General features: G+C 45.1%; 3 protein-coding genes across 4 annotated transcripts; 1 reads left to right on the forward strand and 2 right to left on the reverse strand.

The window, feature by feature from the left end:
- Window positions 1–240: 240 nt before the first annotated feature.
- LOC147972121 (uncharacterized) lies at window positions 241–2,111 on the reverse strand. The gene is made up of 2 exons (XM_087522946.1): window positions 1,976–2,111; window positions 241–1,767 (listed from the first exon to the last, which is right to left on the reverse strand). The coding sequence occupies exons 1-2, from the start codon at window positions 2,109–2,111 to the stop codon at window positions 443–445; spliced, it is 1,461 nt and encodes a 486-aa protein (XP_087379072.1). The 3' UTR covers window positions 241–442.
- Window positions 2,112–7,188: 5,077 nt separating this feature from the next.
- Window positions 7,189–14,396, forward strand: LOC125509883 (nucleolar-like protein). Its single transcript, XM_048674907.2, has 14 exons — window positions 7,189–7,763; window positions 7,854–7,988; window positions 8,300–8,426; window positions 9,647–9,726; window positions 9,815–9,874; window positions 10,495–10,686; window positions 11,115–11,243; window positions 11,443–12,090; window positions 12,195–12,387; window positions 12,477–12,670; window positions 12,892–12,984; window positions 13,060–13,202; window positions 13,301–13,579; window positions 13,707–14,396. The coding sequence occupies exons 1-14, from the start codon at window positions 7,500–7,502 to the stop codon at window positions 13,969–13,971; spliced, it is 2,802 nt and encodes a 933-aa protein (XP_048530864.1). The 5' UTR covers window positions 7,189–7,499; the 3' UTR covers window positions 13,972–14,396.
- Window positions 14,397–15,386: 990 nt separating this feature from the next.
- ACR4 (ACT domain repeat 4) lies at window positions 15,387–18,314 on the reverse strand. 2 transcript variants are annotated; one of them, XM_048674909.2, is made up of 8 exons: window positions 18,027–18,314; window positions 17,510–17,582; window positions 17,330–17,375; window positions 17,120–17,234; window positions 16,947–17,026; window positions 16,239–16,838; window positions 16,026–16,130; window positions 15,387–15,949 (listed from the first exon to the last, which is right to left on the reverse strand). In XM_048674909.2, exons 2-8 carry the CDS (start codon window positions 17,521–17,523, stop codon window positions 15,620–15,622), a joined length of 1,290 nt encoding a protein of 429 aa, XP_048530866.1. In that variant the 5' UTR covers window positions 17,524–17,582; window positions 18,027–18,314; the 3' UTR covers window positions 15,387–15,619. The 2 variants fall into 2 exon arrangements, with proteins under 2 accessions (XP_048530866.1, XP_048530865.1); XM_048674908.2 differs by having other exon boundaries at window positions 17,985–18,314.
- Window positions 18,315–20,643: the final 2,329 nt, after the last annotated feature.

Below are 20,643 nucleotides of genomic sequence, written 5' to 3' on the forward strand. Positions count from 1 at the left end.
CAAGGAGTTACACATACTCCACACAAATAATCACAAGCATCTTAACAAGCAACTCCTCAAGCATATCGACAAGCATCTCAACAAGCAACTCCTCAAGCATCTCGACAAGCAACTCCTCAAGCATCTGAACAAGCATCTCGACAAGCAACTCCTCAAGCATATCAACAAGCATATCGACAAGCATCTCAACAAGCAACTCCTCAAGCATCTGAACAAGCATCTCGACAAGCAACTCCTCAAGCATATGAACAAGCATCTCGACAAGCATCTCAAAAAGCAACTCCTCAAGCATCTGAACAAGCATCTCGACAAGCAACTCCTCAAGCATATCAACAAGCATCTCGACAAGCATCTCAACAAGCAACTCCTCAAGCATCTCAACAAGCAACTCCTCAAGCATATCAACAAGCATCTCGACAAGTATGTCAAGCCTCTTCTTCCATCACTGAACTCTCTCCATTATCCCAAGATTGTGCAGGGCATTTGCATATACCTCTTCAGGGCATGTAAGTCTTGGAGGTAGCATCCCAAGGTTCTCTAGCATTTCCTTGTTCGCATGGGGTATTTTATACCCATTGCCCCCTGCGTGGTTCAAGATTTCAATCATGCAAGCTTGTAGAGATAGGAAAACTCTGTTCAGCTTGTAAACTTCATAGTTTTCAAATTCATCTAGCACACCCTTGATAAGATCCTGAAGCATTCTAGGGCTTAGACAATCTGTCAGAGATTGCAACGAGTTGAAGAACCCAAGGTCAAGGCCATTCAGATCAGGGCTATTGGCAGGTTGTTGAATTAGTCTGATGTCGAGTCCAGTTCTTTCCGCGGCTGCTACAAATTCTGGGTCGTTGGGCAAGATATGGGGCTTGGCGTTGTCTTGTTGTATATAGATGGTTTGCCCAGCATCATTCTCAGGCCAAGATGCTTGTATTGCTGGTAGTAGGTTATCTATCATGAACTCTCTCATTACTTGCCTGTTGACTTTTATGGACTTCGTCTCCATTGTTCCTCTGGGCCTGTTGTCGCTTCTCCTCTGAGCCAGAACTTCTTTCACAAACGTCCAAATTCCAATTTTCCCAGAAAATGTCACATTTCCTTCACTATCCCACCTTGGCCTAGCAATAGCCGTCAAGAACATGACTTTTCCAATACAACTGCCGTTTTGTATAGTTCTCGTAGGCTCTTCCTCCCCATATAGCAGATAATAGTTCCTGTTTTTCTTGGTCATATAGAACCATTTCTCGTCAATATGAATAATGTTGTGCATGGTCTTGAATTTTGGCCTTTTAGTTTGTGTTGTTGTCTCATCGAGCATTGACAAGCAAAATTCCATTCTATCCTTCTTGTTCTTTTCCTTCAAAACTGGCTTCAAACAGTTTGTATGCCTCTTTATCAACTTCAGCATGAACTTCCGGTGGAGTGTCGTAGGGCTGCAACCGAGTTGCCAAGCAAGTGACCTGATAGTAGACCGCTTGTTGAGTGGAATGGTAGGTATTTGATCTAGATTAATGTCCTTTGGCTTTCTTCTACAGTTCTTTTTTCTCTGACTTGAAACATCCACCTCCAGACCTTGAGCAATTTGCTTCATTGCTTTCTTCCAAACTCTTTGTACATTCCATACACCCACTCCAAAGAAACTGGCAATCTTTTTCTTGTCATCTCTTTCAAATTTGCCCCCTCTACTCATGCACAGTGTGTGCATTGCAACATAAGCAGCATACTTTTGCTTGTCATCGAGGCTATCCCTTTTCTTAACTGATTGCTCAACACCTGCACGAAGAAATACAGCAAAGGAAAAATGATCAAATGATCAAAGGAAAAATGGTCAAATGAACATAAGCATTCAAATGATGATATGATCATATCATCAAATGATCAAATGATGATATGATCATATCATCAAACTGTATTCTGTAATTTAACTGATTTTTTCTTCCACCACTAACTGAAAATTTCTGAAATGCCACTGTAGCTATACCTGCATGTTGTACTCCCGCATCTTCATCCATTTGTACTCCTACATCTTCATCCATTTGTACTCCTGCATCATCATCACCCATTTCATCTTCTGCATCTTCTGCAGGTGGAGTGCAGTTGATGTCTGGGACAACCATCTTCTGCTGGTTTCAGGTACTACTGTTGTAATCTGAATTGTACTCCAACAGTAATTTGACAGTATTCCTGCATCAGTAGATTCAGATTTTGTCAAATGGTTAGATCAAATTATTGGCTAGTTGAACCAAATGCTCATGAAATTGTTTATGTTTGCAGTTCATTCCTCTCTTTGCTACGTGGTCATTGTTTCAGGACAGATCGAGGTACAACTTGCATTGCATTCAAGCAAGTTTGCTGTAGATTATCAGTTCAAGATGTTTTGTCAAGTCTTATTACAGTAATAAAATCTCTTAGCAATGATATAAAAACACTCAAATCTCTCCCAGCCAAAAGAAGTTTTGTCAGGTCTTATTACAGTACTACTCCAGTCATGAACCTGTTTTTGTTGTGTGTGTGTTCTCAGATTTTTTTTACTCCAGACTATTTTCAATAGTTTTCTCTCATGATCCTCTAATGAGAAAAAGAACATGTGTAATCCAGATGACAACATTTTCAGTCTATGATTTTTATTTAAAGTAAATCAACATAATGGCAGGGGTTCTTCCAGAATTTTCAAAATCAATGATGCACAGTCAACAGTTAATACAGTTTGGTCTGCTACTCCTATTGTCTGAAATGCTACAGTCAACAGTTAATTCAGTTAACTTGTTCAAATTATTTGTTGAATTTTTGGCAGCAAACATTTCTTGAATCAAATGTTGGCACTTCTGAATTACTCTTGACTACTCTTGAATCAGTACATCTCTTGAATCACTTGAGTATTGTTTATGCTTGCAGTTCATTTCCAGCGACAGCAGAGAGATGTACTCCAGCAGAGGATCAAATGATCAGAGAGAGGAGATGAACCTGGGCACCAGCCGAACCCAGCAGCAGCTCCTGGACGTGGGAGAGGAGGAGCGCCTGCGCCTGGATGCAGTGGCCGGAGGTGGGTATGGAGGTGGAGATGGCGGAACAGCCTGGGCGCGGGTCAGGAGGAGCCCCTGTGTGTGGGCGACAGCAGAGCACCAGCTCTACTCCAGCGGCGGCAGCGCCTGGGCAGGGGGCGGAGGTGGAGATGGAGGGCGGAGGTGGAGATGGAGGTGGAGGGCGGAGGTGAGGGTGGAGGTGGAGATGGAGGTGGAGGGCGGAGGTGAGGGTCGGTGGAGGTGGAGGGCGGAAGCGGAGGTGGAGGTGGAGGGCGGAGGCGGAGGTGGAAGACGATCGATCGGGATTCAAATTTTGAAGGGAGGGTATTCAGGTCAATTGTCAACTTTTCACCTGGTCGGAACAGAAGCCCCAGCGACCTACATTTCGGAACGGAGGGAGTATAACATACCTGAATTGTCCCCAGGCATGCACATACAGTACATATGGCAAATGTACGAAGAACAATCGGCCAAGCCATCCACACAAAAGCACCCTGCAAAATATGCATTGAGCTCATAACCAGGTCCCTAGGAAGCTCTGGCTCAACCAAGCTTGGCCACACCACGCCTGCTCTGCCATCGCCGGTGTGCATGTCGGAGCAGGGAAAAAACGTCAACAGGACATCACCATCAGAATATTTGTCGGGCCGCAAGAAGCACCAGAGCAAAGCTGGATGTTTTCTAGTTGACAGCGGGGCACCGCCGCATTCTCCTCTGACCTTGCCGCGCAACCAACTCCAGCGATCGTCGGAAAACAGATGAGAAGCCGCTCGTCGCTTCACCACAATACCTATAGCCGTCCACCCACCTCGAGGCACACATAGGACTCGTGTACATAGTATCCTCCACATACCTGGCAGCACCTGCAGGAAGGAGCACGCCGTCCCTGATTCTGTGGCCTCGTTGTCGAGCAGGGATGACCGCTCCACGGGGAGCCTTCTCACCGGGTCGATGTCGGCGCAGTGGCATCCGCCGTGAGGCGCTCTTATTCTAGGGCGGGGGCCCCTATGCTGGGGAAGCCGGACGCCGGGTGGGGACGTCCGCCGATCTCGTCGCAAGGGGGGACGCCCTCGCCATCGCTTGCCCAATCGAATGCGGTCCGGAGTGAAATACCAGATCGTCAAGAGCAAACTGAATCGACAGAGTAATTGTGTAGTGGGATTTGATGGAGATTGGAGAAGATGAAGGGGAAGGGGAATCCGCTGCCTTGGAAAACTGGTGAGGCGTTGCGTTTGTGAAGGATGCGATGGGAATCGCCAGAGACGTCCATGGGCAGCCTCTCTTGCCGGTCGTACTGGCAGTAACCGAAGCCAACGTGGCTGTTTTCTATTATGGTGGGTCCCCCATGTAAGCCTCTAACTAAATGATGATGTGGCAGTGTTGCTGATGTGGATAGGCTGCATGTCAAGAGAAATATGATAGTGGGGATGAACTATTTAGGTATTATAGGTTATAGATAATGCTTTTGCTATTTGACAGGTGCCTTTTTTTGGTTGAGTGAACTTTGTGACCATTGATTCTAGACACCTTGAGATCTGTACATAGGAAGGTTGGACACATATGCTAGTTCGAAAATAATGTATTTATTAATATTCTTGTAACAAATTTGAGTGCCCGAGGGATCCGGTTATAACCGTTTAATAACTAGAAACAACTTTTTGACTAGACAAATGTGTGTTCTTGTTGGACTTAGCAACATGTGTTAGGAAGCTAAGCTGTATTCTTAATTAGTTTACTATTATTATCCAGGCTCGACCGATCAAACAGTGAAGTTTTAAGATCTAAAACTTTGAATTGATAGGTTCTGCTGGACTTGAGGTACTTGCAAATGCTTTTCGTACACCGTTTCATCTTTTGCAAGTTAACTTTGGCAATTGATTAACCAAACCATGATTTCTTTGTATGCAGTATGCATTATGCGTCTGTTGAAGTATAGTATTTGCTCACCGCAGCTGATATTTTTGCATTTAAATTTTTATTTCAGATTAGCTCCATAGGAGTTCTTTGAAGCATGTTTGAGGAAAAAAATCATATACTTGAATAAGGCTGATGATCGCCCTTGCCATATTTCTTCGTGATTGATTCTGTGAGTAATTTTCAATGACACTCTTTTACGCTCTTGTGCATTTGTTAGTCTACTTATCTACTTGACATGCAAGGTGAAAAGGGAGAGCATGTCTGCAGATCACCCTCCACCTTGTTTCTCGTTCCTTTCATCTTCTTGATGTTAACTTGAGCTTCACATCTTTCTCGCAAAAAATAAGTTGAGCTTCACATCTAGACTTTGTTTTGTGTAAAATCTTGAGCAATTATCTATGAAAATCATTCATTATGCATTTTGTGACCAATTTAAGGTCTATGCAATAAAAATCTTAAATACACATGTGTTTAGATTTGGAAAATATATATAGTGGTGCTACTTGGTCTGTTTTCCTCTAATTCTGTTTTCCCGTCTATAGGTGATATGTACTACATTGCTTTGCTTGGACTTTCGGTTTGCTCAATGTTTATATGTAGACTAATTTACGTTAGTTCTTGCTACACCTGTGCCATTGTGCTGAAAAGGTGCTCTTGTACTGGTTACCGCCCCGTCATGTAGAAGTCAACCCATATGCACATCCAGCACAAGTAAATATGGCAGTCAAAATCTATTCCCAATGGAGAAGAGTGAGTTGTCTCGCCACTCTGTTGGATTTGTTTGGAAGCATGGAATGAATTAGTGGTATAGAAACATGCTTTGATATAGTATCCATGAAACTTACTACTACTCCCTCCATTCCCAAATATAAGTCCTTTTAGAGATTTCAACAAGGGACTACATACGGAGCAAAATGACTGAATCTATACTTTAAAATATGTCTATATACATCCGTATGTTGTAGTCCATTTGAAACCTCTAAAAAGACTTATATTTAGGAACGGAGGGAGTAATATTTTTTTCTTACTTGCCTATTTGTTTGGCAATGTTTTTTTAGATTTATAAATCTTTCATTTTTGTAGGATGTGCTACACTTTGGCAAGTCTTGTTTTCTTCCGCTTTGTACTTTTGTCCTTGCTTAACATTCATAGTAAAGTGATTTAAGACTTGAAGAACATGATACGGTTCCATCGCAAAAGAAGAAGAAGAAGAACATGGTACGGTCTCACTGTGAGTGTTAGCTCTCTACTAAATGTTGCGTCTTTTTTATAAAATTAGTAACAAACATTTAGATAAGTTTTTTGGTACATGTTGCATGTTGTTGTGGACTGATTATTTGCTTCATTTATCAACATCTTGTTGATTTATGATTCTTCAGTAAAGCCACACATACATGGCGTCACTAAATGTTCTATCTTGGAATGATATCTAAAAACATGAGCTTGTAGAAGACAACTAATTTTTTCTTAGCCGCTATCACTAACGAGCCTTTATGTCTGAACATTGAAATTATATTAGTAATACAAGCTTTAATCGCCATTAACTGCGGTGGATGCATGTCATGACCACCGAATGGGTAGGAATGTTGCATGGTCAGTTTTCTTTTAATCCTTACATGCAAGAATGTAATGCATCTCATAATCTAAACAGATGTGAGAAAGAAATAAAAATAGAACTTACAATAATAATAATAATAATAATGAGATAGGCTCAACAAACCATAAATGAAGGAGAGTATGTATTATACCACACACTTATGTTATACTCCCTCTGAATGCGTTTTGAATCACCGGGCAGATTGTGGTCTTCTTCTAGTTTCCAAATCTGCCCATAATTCAATTTCACTGCCTGCCTAAATCCACTTTGTATGTTTTGAGTCCATTCGGGTTTGGTTTTGTTAGGTTTTAAATTCAAACATGTTTGTATTTTTAAATTTTTGAAGTTTGTAAAAATCCCCAAACCACTTAATGTAAGTTCCCCATATTTGTCAATTATCTTGGTCTAAATCTTTCTTTTCTTCAATCTTCTGTTTAATAATTGAAAAAGAAAAAAAAACAAGAAGGAGAGGTCCATCAGCCAGCATACAGCCCAGCTAAACTTTCGTGGTCGGCCTATCCACCCCCGCTAACCCTCTATAGCAGCCAGGAGAAGACCGATCCCCACATTCCCTCTCCCGTCTCTCCTCGTCTCTCCCTCCAGCGCCGTCACCCCGCGCCTCCCTTTGCCTCGCGGCCGGCCCCGTCACCGGCGTCCACCGCCCAAACCTCCTCCTTCCTGCTCGTTCGGTGCTCTTCTTTCGGTCTCTGCTCCCTCTTTTCTTTTTTCCGAGAAAAACCGGCCTCTGCTCCCTCTCTGTGGAACCCGGCCTCAAGGGATGCAATAAGAGGCCCATCTTGCAGCCCAGGCCTAGGTTACCAAACATACGGCGACAGCCCATAGCGGGGGTGTTGCACAAAACACACCTCTCCTCGCGCGGAGCCACCACCACCCCGCCGCCGCCGCCGCCCGTCGTCGCGCAGCCACCTCATCGCCGCCGCCCCACGACGTCGCGCTCCGTCTCGGCCATGGCGAAGACGAAGCCGATGGCAGCCGGTGCGGCCGCGGCGGAAAAGAAGCAGAACAAGAAGAAAGGCAAGGGCGGCAACATGAAGGGGAGGAACGGCCCGGCGGCCGTGGCCATGAAGGCGCGCGGGGCTGGGGCCGCGGCGGCGGAGCGGAGCAACCCCTTCGAGGCCATCTGGTCGCGCCGCAAGTTCGACGTGCTCGGCAAGAAGCGCAAGGGCGAGGAGAGGCGCACCTCCCGCTCCCGCTCCGACGCCATCCACAAGGTAAGTGCTTGCTGAACTGCTAATAGACCGAGCGATTTTCGGGCGAAGCTCGATTCTTTGGCCTGATGTCGCGGCATGGCGTGGTTGCAGAGGGAGAACACCCTGCTCAAGGAGTTCGAGCAGAGCGCCAAGTCGTCGGTCTTCCACGACCGGCGCATCGGCGAGAGGGACGAGACTCTGCCCGAGTACGACAAGGCCATCCTCCGTCAGCAGCGAGAGCACATGGTATGTGCCGCTTACCTCGTTATATCCAGAGTCACTCTGTTAGCGCAGCATTCTCTAGTCAACAATGGGATTCCTGGGTCCAAGGTTGGACACATAAACTGCATGGATTAGTAGAGATGCAAATAGGGAAACCAGTGTTCTTGTTGTGTTATAGGAACAAATTTATGCATGTTTTGTCCCCTTCATTTCCATCTATCAGTATGTGCCACGCATTGCAAGTATGCGGTCGAAGTGCTCCTTCTCATTTTAGTGACGGCGGCGGTGTGTGTCCAGGAGTTTGTTAAGTTTCCCCCTTTTCTCATGATTTCTAGGCGAAGTTGAAACGGGCAAGCAAATTCAATCTGTCCGATGAGGAGGATGACGAGGATTCTCACACGCTTTTGGGAAATGATGATTTCAATGAAGAGGTGCCTATTGGTGACGACAGTGATGAAGAAGGTGTGTTTTAAGCTCTCATCTAAGTATCTTGCACTATATTTAATTGGCCCATGTTTTCTGCTTCGTGGGATACTTCTGAGTCTCCTGTGTTATGTATGTATGTATCTCACATTTGTATTTTACAAACTACTGTGGTATTTTAAGTTAGCTTTTAGTTTATTATCTGAAACAGAGCATTTAAAATATATTGGGATATATGTTGTCCATCCAAAATAAATTGAAATTTTGTTGATGGCCTGCAAAACAAACCTTTTGAAGTTCTGCTTGTCGTGTAGATTCCTGGGGCCAAAGGCTGGACACATAAACTGGGATTAGAGCATTTAAAAGACTAAAAGATATATGCTGTCAATCCAAAATATTTTTTTTTGTCGATGACCTGTAAAACAAACCTTTTGGAGTTCTGCTTGTTCTTCTGAGAGATTCTGTAGATTACTGTAGTCTGACACCTAGTTTTAGGTTTGCTCTGAGAGATTCTGAAATTTGTTCATTCTATTTATTCTGTGGGATGCAAATGTTACGGGCTCATACAGGTGTTGGAATTGTCTCGAATTTAGGTCTCTGAGTTGGCAAGAATTTCTTGACGTTGGCAAATACTCCCTCCGTTCCAAATTACTCGTCGCAGAAATGGATGTATCTAGAACTAAAATACATCTAGATACATCCATACCTGCGACAAGTAATTCGGAACGGAGGGAGTAACAATTGGAATCCAAAACATGGGTTGGAATTTGACACGTCTGACTCAAAATAATCTGGGACGGGGTTGGCCCTAGTAAAACTGATAAGATAGCATAACATAACTTTCTACTGTAGATATTTGATTTAGCTATCAATGTTTGTTATTGTTTAGTATCTAAAATCCTTTGTGGTCTCCACCTTTGGTAACCACTGATTTTCCCCTATATCACACATGACCTAGTTTCAGTTTTGGCACTTAGTTTGCTAGGCTCAGCGTTGGGAATGTACGATGGTTGTTATCGGAGAAATTATTTATGTTAACATACTCCCTCCGTCCCAAAATTCTTGTCTTAGATTTGTCTAGATACGGATGTATCTAACACTAAAATGTAACTAGATACATCCGTATTTAGACAAATTTAAGACAAGAATTTTGGGACGGAGGGAGTATTAAAGTTTTATAAGGATTAGAATCCCCATCTACAGGAACTGATGTTAATGTTTCTATTTTGCTTAATGTGCTTAACCTTTTGTATTTTCAGGTAACACGCTCTCAAAGAAGCGCTTATCTCTCCAAAGTAGTGATCTCCCTTCAGAAACTGACCTGCCCGGAGAAACACATGTAATGTTTCCTAGGAATTACTAATTACATTTAGATCTCATCTGTTATCGATATGCTGTGTGCTTAATCTAGTCACTCCTGTTTGCAGGGTCACAAGAGCAAAAAGGAAGTTATGTCAGAGATCATTTTGAAGAGTAAATTTTACAAGGTAGAGTGTCCTGTGTGTACAAAAAACATTATTCCTTCTGTTGCTGCCTTTTTTTCTGTCTTGGGCTATCACCTAGAACATTTCCTATCATTCTGAAACTTAAATAAACTGTTTTGAATTTTCCCTACAAATTATTATTTGGTTCGATACATGATGCTTATTTCACAGTTTTCAAATCTTGGTATTTGCTTTTTTTCCAAATTGTTTGCAAAGGTAATCAAAAGAAGCCTTTGATATAGCTTTGTATGTCTACCTTAGTGCCTTCCATGACAAAAATGACCAAGTGTTTATCAGTGCGGTGAAGATATATGTGGATGTGAGGGATTAGATAAACAGGACATCATTCTTATATGCTGGATGCACAGCTTGAACTCGGACATATTAGACTCCTTAACTTCCTAATACAATAGTATTGGACTCATTCCAATCCAGCCACCTCCTATTTCCATTATAGTTCCATGTTGCTTTATGCATGACCTCATTAGATTGGTATTGCAGATCTGTTGGGTTGTGTACATGATTTGCAGTTTTGCACACACTATACTTGTTATTATGCATTCTTCTATTTCCATATTTGTAGCATGAAGTGGCTACGTTAACATAATTTTGTCTTGTTGCAGGCCCAAAAAGCCAAGGAAAAGGAACAGGATGAACATCTTGTTGACAAGTTAGATAGTGATTTTGCATTGCTGGCCCAGACACCAGAACTTCTATCCCTGACCGAATCAGCTAGAGTGAACACACATAAAAACAATTCAAGTACAATCCATAAAGGTTCATCTGGTCTGACCGGAAAGGAGATTTTCAATAAGGTAGCATTTACTGCTTGTCTTCCCATTTAGATCATCAACAAGCCCAAGATTATTCATTATATTACATAGCTTTCAGTCGACAATTAAGCTGGCAGCATGGGTGGAACCTCTGTTATGTTGTTAGAAGTCGTTGCACACACCGAACAGTGCACACACATGTAAGCTTGAAAAGAGAAAATAGTAGACTAGACATGGTAGCCCATTAGTTGATTTGCTTTAAATTTTGTGGACCAGTTTATGCGTCTATTCTAAAGATATGCACGTCCTTGGTGGAGTCGCTCCTCTCATTTGGTACCTTGGGATGAAGTGTGTACAGCAGCATGTCCACTTTTAATTTCGCAAATTTTGATTGTTGTGCATGGGCCTGTAAATATGTTAACTTTGTCAGTTCCTGGTACTGAAGTTGCATATTGTTTGTTGCATTCCAGGAAAAGCCAGACGCATACGACAAACTGGTGAAAGAAATGGTGATGGATCAACGTGCTCGCCCGTCGGACAGGACAAAAACCCCAGAAGAACTAGCTCAGGAAGAAAAAGAACGTCTTGAGAAGTTGGAGGTTCGTCCGATCTAGTTGCATTGGATGCAACTGCTGCTTGCATATTTAAAATTTGCCTTTTCTGTCCATCCTACAGTTGTTTTTGTGAACTCTAGTGTGATGATTTTAGGTTTAGCTTGTAATTCTACCACATCAGTGGTGTTTTTGCTGATGGAAGTACTGATATTAAATCGCTTGCTGATGCTTAATGACATTGTAGAAGGAACGTCACAAGCGGATGCTTGGAACTGCTGAGTCCTCTGACGAAGAAGATGATGATAGCGAGGATGGTGATCATCATATGAGGGCGGATAACTCAAAACCTATATCTGGCGATGATCTTGGTGATTCCTTCTCTTTTGACGAGCCAACAAAAAGGAAAAAAGGTTGGGTTGATGAAATTTACGAGAATGAGGGTAGAAAGATAGGTGAAGGTGTAGCATCTGGCGATGAAGGAAGTGATGACAGTGGTGAAGACGAGGATGAGGATGAAGAAGATGCTGGTGATGAAGAGGATTCAAGTGATGATGACTTCCGTAATATGCCGGCAAGAGACTGGGAGCAAAGTGACGACGATGAGGTTGCTTTAGAAGAAGATGAAAAGGATGATGTCAAAGATAAAGAACAAGTTATCGGCGAAAAAGTTATGAAAACAAATGCACAAAATCTGAAGAGAGTATCTAATGCGAAGCAAAAACCACATGGCAAGGATGAAGATCTTCCTTTCGTGATAGAAGCACCAAATAACTTACAAGATCTAAGCTCCTTGGTTGATGGTCGCTCAGAAACTGAAATAGCTGAGATTATAAGCCGGATACGTACTTGCAATTCAATAAGGCTTACACCTGAAAACAGAAAGAAAATGCAAGTATGTGGTAAACTAAATTCATCTGGTTATTACCAAATATATTTACTTAATTATTCATTATCTTTCCCATTGCATCCATCAATGTATCCTCAAATATTTTGCAGGTTTTCTATGGTGTTCTCCTGCAGTATTTTGCAGTTTTAGCTACTCAGAGTCCAGTGAAGTTTAAAGTAATTGAGACCCTTGTTAAACCCTTAGTTGAGATGAGTGGAGAGACACCATATTTTGCTGCAATATGTGCTAGGGAACGACTTATTCATACACGTGCTCGTCTATGTGAAGACATCAAAGTTCCAGGTTTCTGAGGCTATTCTTTTTTAAACTGGAAATTGGTTTTGTTGTCATTAATCTGCCATCCTTATTATGTGGTCTCTTTGAACTTACAGGAAAAAGCAGCTTGCCTAGTTTGAAGACATTACTTCTCCTGAGGTTATGGTCTCTTATATTCCCCTGCTCTGACTTCCGGCATGCTGTCGCAACTCCAATGCTTCTGCTTATGTGTGAATATCTGATGCGATGCCCTATACAGTCTGGCCGAGATGCAGCTGTTGGTTCTTTCTTGTGCTCCATGGTGCTTGCGGTATGCTCTCCAGCCTTACATTATCTTGTGTATTAGTTTATCTTTCTCCCCGATGAGTACATATTGTATGCTCCAGAGACCTAATTAGCATGAATAATTTGAATGGCAGAAGCCAATTAGCTGAATTTCTTCTGTTTCTGCATCCCAAGTACACATGGAATTCCTTCCCCCCACTTTTACAGCAGGAAATATTCATCATGTCTGCAAATTTCAATCTGTAGGCTACTAAAGAATCAAAAAAGTTCTGCCCTGAAGCTATCAGTTTTCTGCAAACTCTTTTGGTAACATCACTTAAAGGAGAAGTTAGCAATCAGGTAAGTGTGAATCCAGTTGTTAAGCATACATTTCAGCTTGCTGCTTCATATTAAGTTGAATCTCCTTTGGTATAGATCAATGACCAGTTTATGGAGCTCAAGACATTGAAACCATGGCTTCATATCAGCGAGCAAATGCATGAAGTGAATCGTATGAATATCCTTGACCTAATGAGCATGGATCCTGATTCCCCATTCTTCGCATCTGATAATTTCAAGTAAGCACCTGGTTTTAGTGGACTCACGATTGGATACTGGAAGTTGTCGTTTTACATGTTATATATTATTTATCTTATAAACATACATTTTCTGACAGGGCTGGTGTACTTCTGTCTGTGGCTGAATGTTTGAGGGGCTTTGTAATTATACATGAAGGGCTATGCTCTTTTCCAGAAATTTTCATGCCAGTTTCTTCCCTGCTGCAACAAATTATGGAAAAATCCGAGTTGCCTGCCCTGTTGCAAGAAATTTTCCAAGATGTAATCGACTTGATTAAGAAGAGAAGTGACGAACACCATGCTTCAAGAGAGCCACTCCAAATGCGAAAGCAGAAGCCTGAACCAATCAAGCAGCTGAATCCCAAATTTGAGGAGAAGTATGTATACTTGTCATTCCCTGTTCCCAGTTTCTTGTCTCTGTTGTGCTCTGTTTTGGCCTGTCCTGTTCTGTTGTTGAAAAGGTCTAATTATGCATTTCACACGTCCTCCTTCTCTTTGGTGCAGTTACGTAAAGGGTCTTGATTACGATCCTGACCGAGAAAGGGCACGCCTGAAGAAGCTGAAGAAACAAGTGAAGAGCGAGAAGAGAGGTGCGATGTCCGAGCTTCGCAAAGATAGTTATTTCATGGCTGCTGTGAAGGAGAAGGAGAGGATGAAACACGAGCAAGAGAGGTCTGAAAAGTATGGCAAAGCAATGGCTTTTCTTCAAGAACAAGAAAGCGCTTTTAAATGCGGGCAGATGGGAAAAGGCAAAAAAAGGCGGAGGTGATGATATGCTGATCAGGTTGCTATCACGGTCCAGTTTGCGCTGGGTAGTGGAGATAGAAAATTAGGCATGCACCTGGTGACCCTGGCATGCCCCGTTTTAACTGCCTTTGCCACTTCATGTGGGATACACACCGAAACGAGTAATCATATGCAAAAGCTGATGTGGATGGAGGCGTTATGTTTCTTGCACTCGAGAATGAGTTGCTCCAGAGTGCTGTACTCGTGCAATAGTAGTAATCTGATGTAGCGCAGGATGTGATTTTGTTTGCTTTTTTGTCCTGATTTCTTGTATGCAGTGTTACTCTTCAGATGTATCCGAACCAACACAGTCCTGTTCATCTCGTCGCTTTTCCCAAATTAATGGGAAGACAACCTACACTGGAATTTAATCATTAGTGATATACTGTTCAATGTCACTTTGAGTGATGAGTGCCCTTTTTGGCATGGTTTTCTCTCTCTCTAAACCCTGTAGCATGTTCATATTTCAGAGAGAAGCTCTGTTTGCCACCATGCAAATTACATCTCCTATAGCATTTGGTCTTCTCCTGTACATCTGGCTGGAGCAGCTTCAAGTTGCCACCATCATCTCACTACTTCAAGTGGCCACTAAGCCTGTGCGTGCCTGCGCCTGATGGTGCACACACCAAACTCCTCTGCAAATCATGCAAGCCACCAGAGCGGCTTTACTACTCAGCAATGCCCTGAGCTCATCTGACCTCACCTCAGTGTGCATTATTTATGTATCAGTCTTGCTTCCATGCCTTTCTTTTTCCCATGTCTTTTTAGGTCAGGCGTCACCAATCATGGAACACACATGTGGCGCCAATCAGCCATCGCAAGACGGCCCAAAAGCAGCACTACACATGAGGACCTAAAAGGTAAATAGACATCCCAAACTGACTCCCATTGCGTGCTACCACTACTATGCCTATTTCTTGGTTCCGGCCTGGCTTGGTCTTCTCTTCTGGCTTTCTCCCCACCCATCAGCAGGCGTCGCCACCACGGCATCGATCGGAGATCGCACATCGGAGCTAGTGTGAGGTGACAGGGCAGCATGTCATCAGACACAGCACAGGAGCTGAATTTTGCTTTTTCATGGTGTTTATTACTCGGTCTTGTTAGGATACAGACAAAGGCTAATGCAACATGTCCCTGTCAGCAAAGCTTCGGCGAAGAAGATGATAGGGGATGATGCTTTTTGGCTACTGACCTGCATCTGCTCGCCCTCCACAGAATCGGATGCCCGTTGCTGTCGTGCAGATTCCGGTGGCTGGATAGGATAGCCACAATAATTCCAGAACCAAGCAGGCCGACTTGGCCTTTCGTTTTCGGCATCATCGCCATGGAAGATGGAAGACGGCGAAATGCCATGACCTTTTTTCTTCACCTGATTCTTTTCCCGGAAAAGAGGACATGTTCTCCGAGGCGGTAACGGTTCCGGATTCTTTATTGATAATACTTCCTACAGTTGTATTTACACTCTATGTACAATGCATATTTACAGGTGATGATGGTCTATGATCAACACAATATAATGTATGTAAACTAACTCTGCACTAGTGGAGCCAAATGTAGGCTCCAATTCTCACGGACCGCTTCAGCAGTTAAGGCTTGATTGACAGAGATGTTCTCCGAGTTCGATGAGAGCATTACCGCACGAACAATCCAAGACTAGGGAGAGACCTTGGTCGGAATAAGTTTGCGAAGAGGAACCATGTCGGGGACTCTTTCTTCTGAGGCGCCGCCTCAGGGTGGCCTTTCACCTGAATGTTGTGTCCTATGGCTTCCCTGATGGAATCAATGGTCTTCTGGTCAACTGCCTCCCCCGCAGAGCTGCGGACGTAGAATGTGTTGACGGCTGTCCTGCCTTTGGTGCTAACCTCTGCTCTTGTGACAGTCAGGCTGTTCTCCCGGAAGATGCGGGTGACCTCCGACAGGAGGCCGACCTTGTCATTTGAACACAGCTCAAGTTTCACACCCTGGAAAGCCAAAATTTGGGCTTCATAAGAAAATAGTTCTGGCAAAGTTACCTTTGATAAGTTCATGGATCGTTACCTCAGATACCCTGCGCTCAATTGCGCTTTCAAGGCACTGGATGACTCTCAATCTTTCAGCTTCAGTGTTCATTGGAGATCCATTCACATGTCTTACATAGAATTCCTGCAAAAGAGTATCAAGGTCACACATTTCCTTGTATGAAATCTTATGAGCCTACTACATGGTAGCAGCGACTGCCCGGACCAGATATGCTGGGTTGTGTGTATTCACCTGGTACGCTTGATTATTGTTGGCGTCAATGTTTGCATGGTAGACAACATAGCGCAGGTCTGTCAAGGTGCAAACAGTGTCGAACAGAAGCTTCGGCCTGTCCTTGCACCGGATGGTCACCACCGAGTAGTCCTTGTCTTTCCAATTCCGAACAGTGACATTAGGCTTCTGAGGTTGAGCTGGGACATGCCCATGAAACTCTTCAGTGTCCCCGTCACTAAGCATCATCTGGTGCAGCCTTCTCTCGGTGTGTGTGGCAGAAGTCCCCGATGCGTCTGCCATGGCAGCTCCTCGCGCGAGATTGTTTCCTCGGAGAAGGTAGGACAGTCGCTCCTTGATCATTTCAAGCCTCACGGTATCGGTGACGGCTAGCATGGTGTCCTCATCACTGACTCGCATCACGGCTGCGACTCTGGTGTTATGGGTCCAAATCTCAGCACTGACCACATTGCATTTGAGGCTCGCAAGCACAGCGCTGACTTCAGAGAGCAGGCCTGGACGGTCGCTCCCTGTCAGCTCAATGACATTGTGGTCGGTTGAAGCGGCGACACCCACCGATCTCCGTTTAGCAGGCATGTACCTTGAATCTGCGCCCAAGGACTACACATTCAAAGAATGTTTCAATTGTCAGTGAGCTGGAATGTTGGGTAATCATACATGACTGGTGAACTGAAAATGGCAAGATTGCTCTCAGGATTACATACATACCTTCCGGATGTAGCCCTCAATCTCCGCAATAGCAGCCTTGTCTTTCAATTTCATCCCTTCCTTATCAGTCACATTGAAAACTGAAACAGCATGAATTTTTACCATTATCAACAAAAAGGAGCAGGGAAATAGAGGGCACCATTTATTAGATTTTATCAGGTGTAAAATCTTACCATCCATGAACCAGCCCCCATCTGATGTTATGTATGCCTTGCTTATCACTAGATTGAGATCCATGAGGACTTGGATCACTTCCAGCAGAATCCCATACTCGTTTGCACTACCAACCTGTAATGGCAACCACCAATACAAAAATCAAACCAGCACACTTGACTGCAATCTCTGTCACAGAAAACCATGAGCCAGTAGGAAATTAAACATACCTTGACAATCGTCGCGTCCGCCAACGAATCGTTGTCGATGATGATACTGCAGTTAACGAGACACACAGACCGGGATTAGGAAACAAGACCTGATGGTAAAAACTGGAGGGTAATCTTTTTGGGGTGCAGAAGCAGAAGCAGAAGCAGAGACAGCAGCATGTGAATGTGGATGCGCCTCACCTTGGCGGGTTCATCTTGCGTATGAAGTTGTCGTACTCGTCGTCGCTGTCCCAGGTAGGGCCATAGCCTTCATCTGTCACATGGAACCATTAATTAATCACGGTACGGCCTCGGCGTTGGCGACGCGGCAAGAAACGTGTGGAAATCGAAGGGGGACACAACAGGAGAGGAACCAGCAAATCAGAGTTAATTAACACTGCGATTTTATTTCGAATCTGTGCAGCGGCGATCGAGGGCCGAGGATGGAGCAACTGAATATATTCTAAGAATGTTTTTGCTAAAAAATGTATTCCAAGAATCAGGAAGAAACAGGGCAGAAACAGAGCCAGAACCCTAGCCATCAAGGAGATTAACGGGGAAATGGAGGCAGAGATGCAGCGACGAAATGGAAGGGGACCGGAAAAGCAGAGTGCCGCCGCAGGGAGGGAAGCAGTTTCGAGGCGGGCGGCGGAGGAGGAAGAAGAAGACGGGTTACCAATGGACATGGCGGGCGCAGAGGACCGGAGGGCAAGAACACCTGTTCACTTTTGGACGAGTGATTGCTCTCTCTCCCTCTCTGTTCCTCTGCTTCTTCTTCTTCTTCTTCTTTCTCGGGGCTCAGTTGGGAGGCGCGCGCGCTGTGGGTGCGCGATTGGCTGGCGCTGGCTGGCTGGCGATCCTAGAGAGAAGGGGGGAGGAGAGAGAGGGGAGTAGGTGGTAGAGAAGAGAGGAATGGCTGGCCCCCTCTCGCTCACCCTCTTGCAGTTGTTGGGCACGGCGCTTCCCTTCCTCTCTCTGCCCCTGCCCCCAGAATCCTGGGCTGGGAATCGGCCCTGCGGGCAGTTTTTACATGCTGCCTGCGCCTTTTGCACGCCGGACCCTGGCTTTCTGTGAAATATGCGCGCGCGTCCTCGGCTCGGCGGCCACAGGGAGGATATCGCAAATTGCTGTTCCTCTCGGGGGCGGTGGGCCTTCTGTATGTCTGTGGGTTTCCGCGCGCTAAGATCTACGTGTCATGGTAGCCGTGAACGCTTGAAAACGAGAGAAGGCGGGGCCAAAGAGAAAAGGTGGACACACAACTGGCGCACACCGTGCAAGGGCATACTGCCGAAATCAGCTTGTCGTCGTTTACGAACGCACCACACGCGCGCACGGATGCCGATGATCAGTTCTTTTTAGATAAGTGTGCCACGGCATAATCTTTTTCCTCTGGAGTACGTGCACACGTGCGTGTCGTGTATTGAAGGGGAAGTGGGTGAAGAGCCCGTCCATGCTACATCATTACCCTACAAATGCGGTGGCCGAGCATCCACCGTCGAAGGAACTACTACTCACCAACCGTCCACCTAAAGAACGGTGCAAATGAAATTACGTAGAAGTCACGCCATGGCCCACAACCTACCTTCCTCGAGCACTTTCTCGAGGACACGAGCTGGAGGTTGATGTGCCATTAAAGACAAAGTCATTCCTATGTTGCGAGAGCTCCCACGTGGCACTGTATTGAAGTCCTTTCGCCTGGCACTTGGTGGGTGCATGGGAGGCACGCCACTCAACCAGCATGTTGTCCACAACATGCATCCAGTCTGGAAATCCTCATGCGTCACATAACATCCGTCCAACCTAGAAATCATCATGCGCTACACAACAGGCATCCAACCTGGAAATCCTTATGCGCTAAGTACCTTATTTTGAACCACCCGTGCGAGGATGTCTGACAGGATCCTGCACTGAGGGTGGCTCTCTAGGGGAGCACGGCCTCGGTGCCCGCCAGGGGGCCCACTTGGCCCATAGTATGAAGGAAGCCCTAGGGGAGCACCAGAGATCTTCGTGCCCTCCAAGGCAACGGACAACGACCCCGAGATCGCATTTACTGCTATGTAAACCCTAGACCTCCTTGCTTATATAAAGGGAGGTCAAGGCCCCTCCTAGGTCATATGTCACCAGATAGGAAAACTCTCGGTTAGCAATCTCATACACCATTGTAACTCCTCGCATGAGGTATCCATCCACCATGACTAACGAAAACAAGCATGATGTAGGATATTACTCTCCGGAGGCCCAAACCTGGATAAACCATGTGTGCGATCTCCGATCCAAGACTTCCAGCTGCATTCGGACCCCTACCGAGGGATCTGATAGGATTTTGCACTGTCAGTTGGCGCCAGTCACTAGCGGTGTCGGCAGGGGACCAATCTTGGATCGGATATTCTTTTGCTTCCGGCGACCTTCCGCTAGGAGAGAGCCTAACCTTTGGCTCCTTTACATTCATCGCTGATGGGGCAGGCCGGGTCAGCATCAACCCACAGGCCTACCCCGTACGCACCATCTACATCGGCAACTTCGCCTTCACCACCAACGCTCTCGGCGATCTGCGATTATGCTTACCACTGATCAATCCTGAGGCTCAGGACAACTTCCCGATCTCGACGACCTTGCCATCTTGCCTAGGTCGCCTCTTCCAGTTCGGACTATGGAACACGGGAGCTGCGTACCAGTAGGGGACCCATCAACCCCCCAGAACATACAATTTGTCGCCATAGTCTGCGACAACTGTCACATCGACCACACACCAGCAGATTGTTTCCTCGACGAGACAATTTTGGGCTACAACATCGACAAGACCGATCTACTCTCTCTCTGATCATGAGGGTGTTGACAGTGAGCTGACCTCCTAGGAGAACAACGATGTTGAGAAAGCCATGGTCTCGCCAACCAAAGGTGAGACACGGAAGTCCACTGCCGAACCGAACACCTCGCGGGAGACCACGGGCGAGGTTGAGGAGTATGTACCGCAACCGATCTCGCGACATAAAGTGATGGTAATAGAAATGGAGGACAAGGCAGGCGGCAACATGCCACTCTTGACAACAACAACTGTAGAAACGGCCATGCACGTAGAACTCTCACCCAGGTCTCCCTAGAACGGCAGTCCGCACGATTCACAATCACCAGAGGACGAACTTCAGGAATTCCTAACTCCATGGGCTGCCTAGTATGTGCTAACTGAAGCAGCGGAGTTGCTCCAAAGCATGACATCCGACACCATTAGGCGCCTTGATCCCTAAACACATCCTAGGGTGGTACAGGGGAGAGTGTTGTCTACGTACCCTCGTAGACCGTAAGCGGAAGCATTATGACAACGCGGTTGATGTAGT

The sequence above is a fragment of the Triticum urartu genome, chromosome 5A (assembly GCF_056163025.1).
Source record: "Triticum urartu cultivar PI428250 chromosome 5A, HENAU_Tu73, whole genome shotgun sequence".
NCBI classification, from domain to species: domain Eukaryota; kingdom Viridiplantae; phylum Streptophyta; class Magnoliopsida; order Poales; family Poaceae; genus Triticum; species Triticum urartu.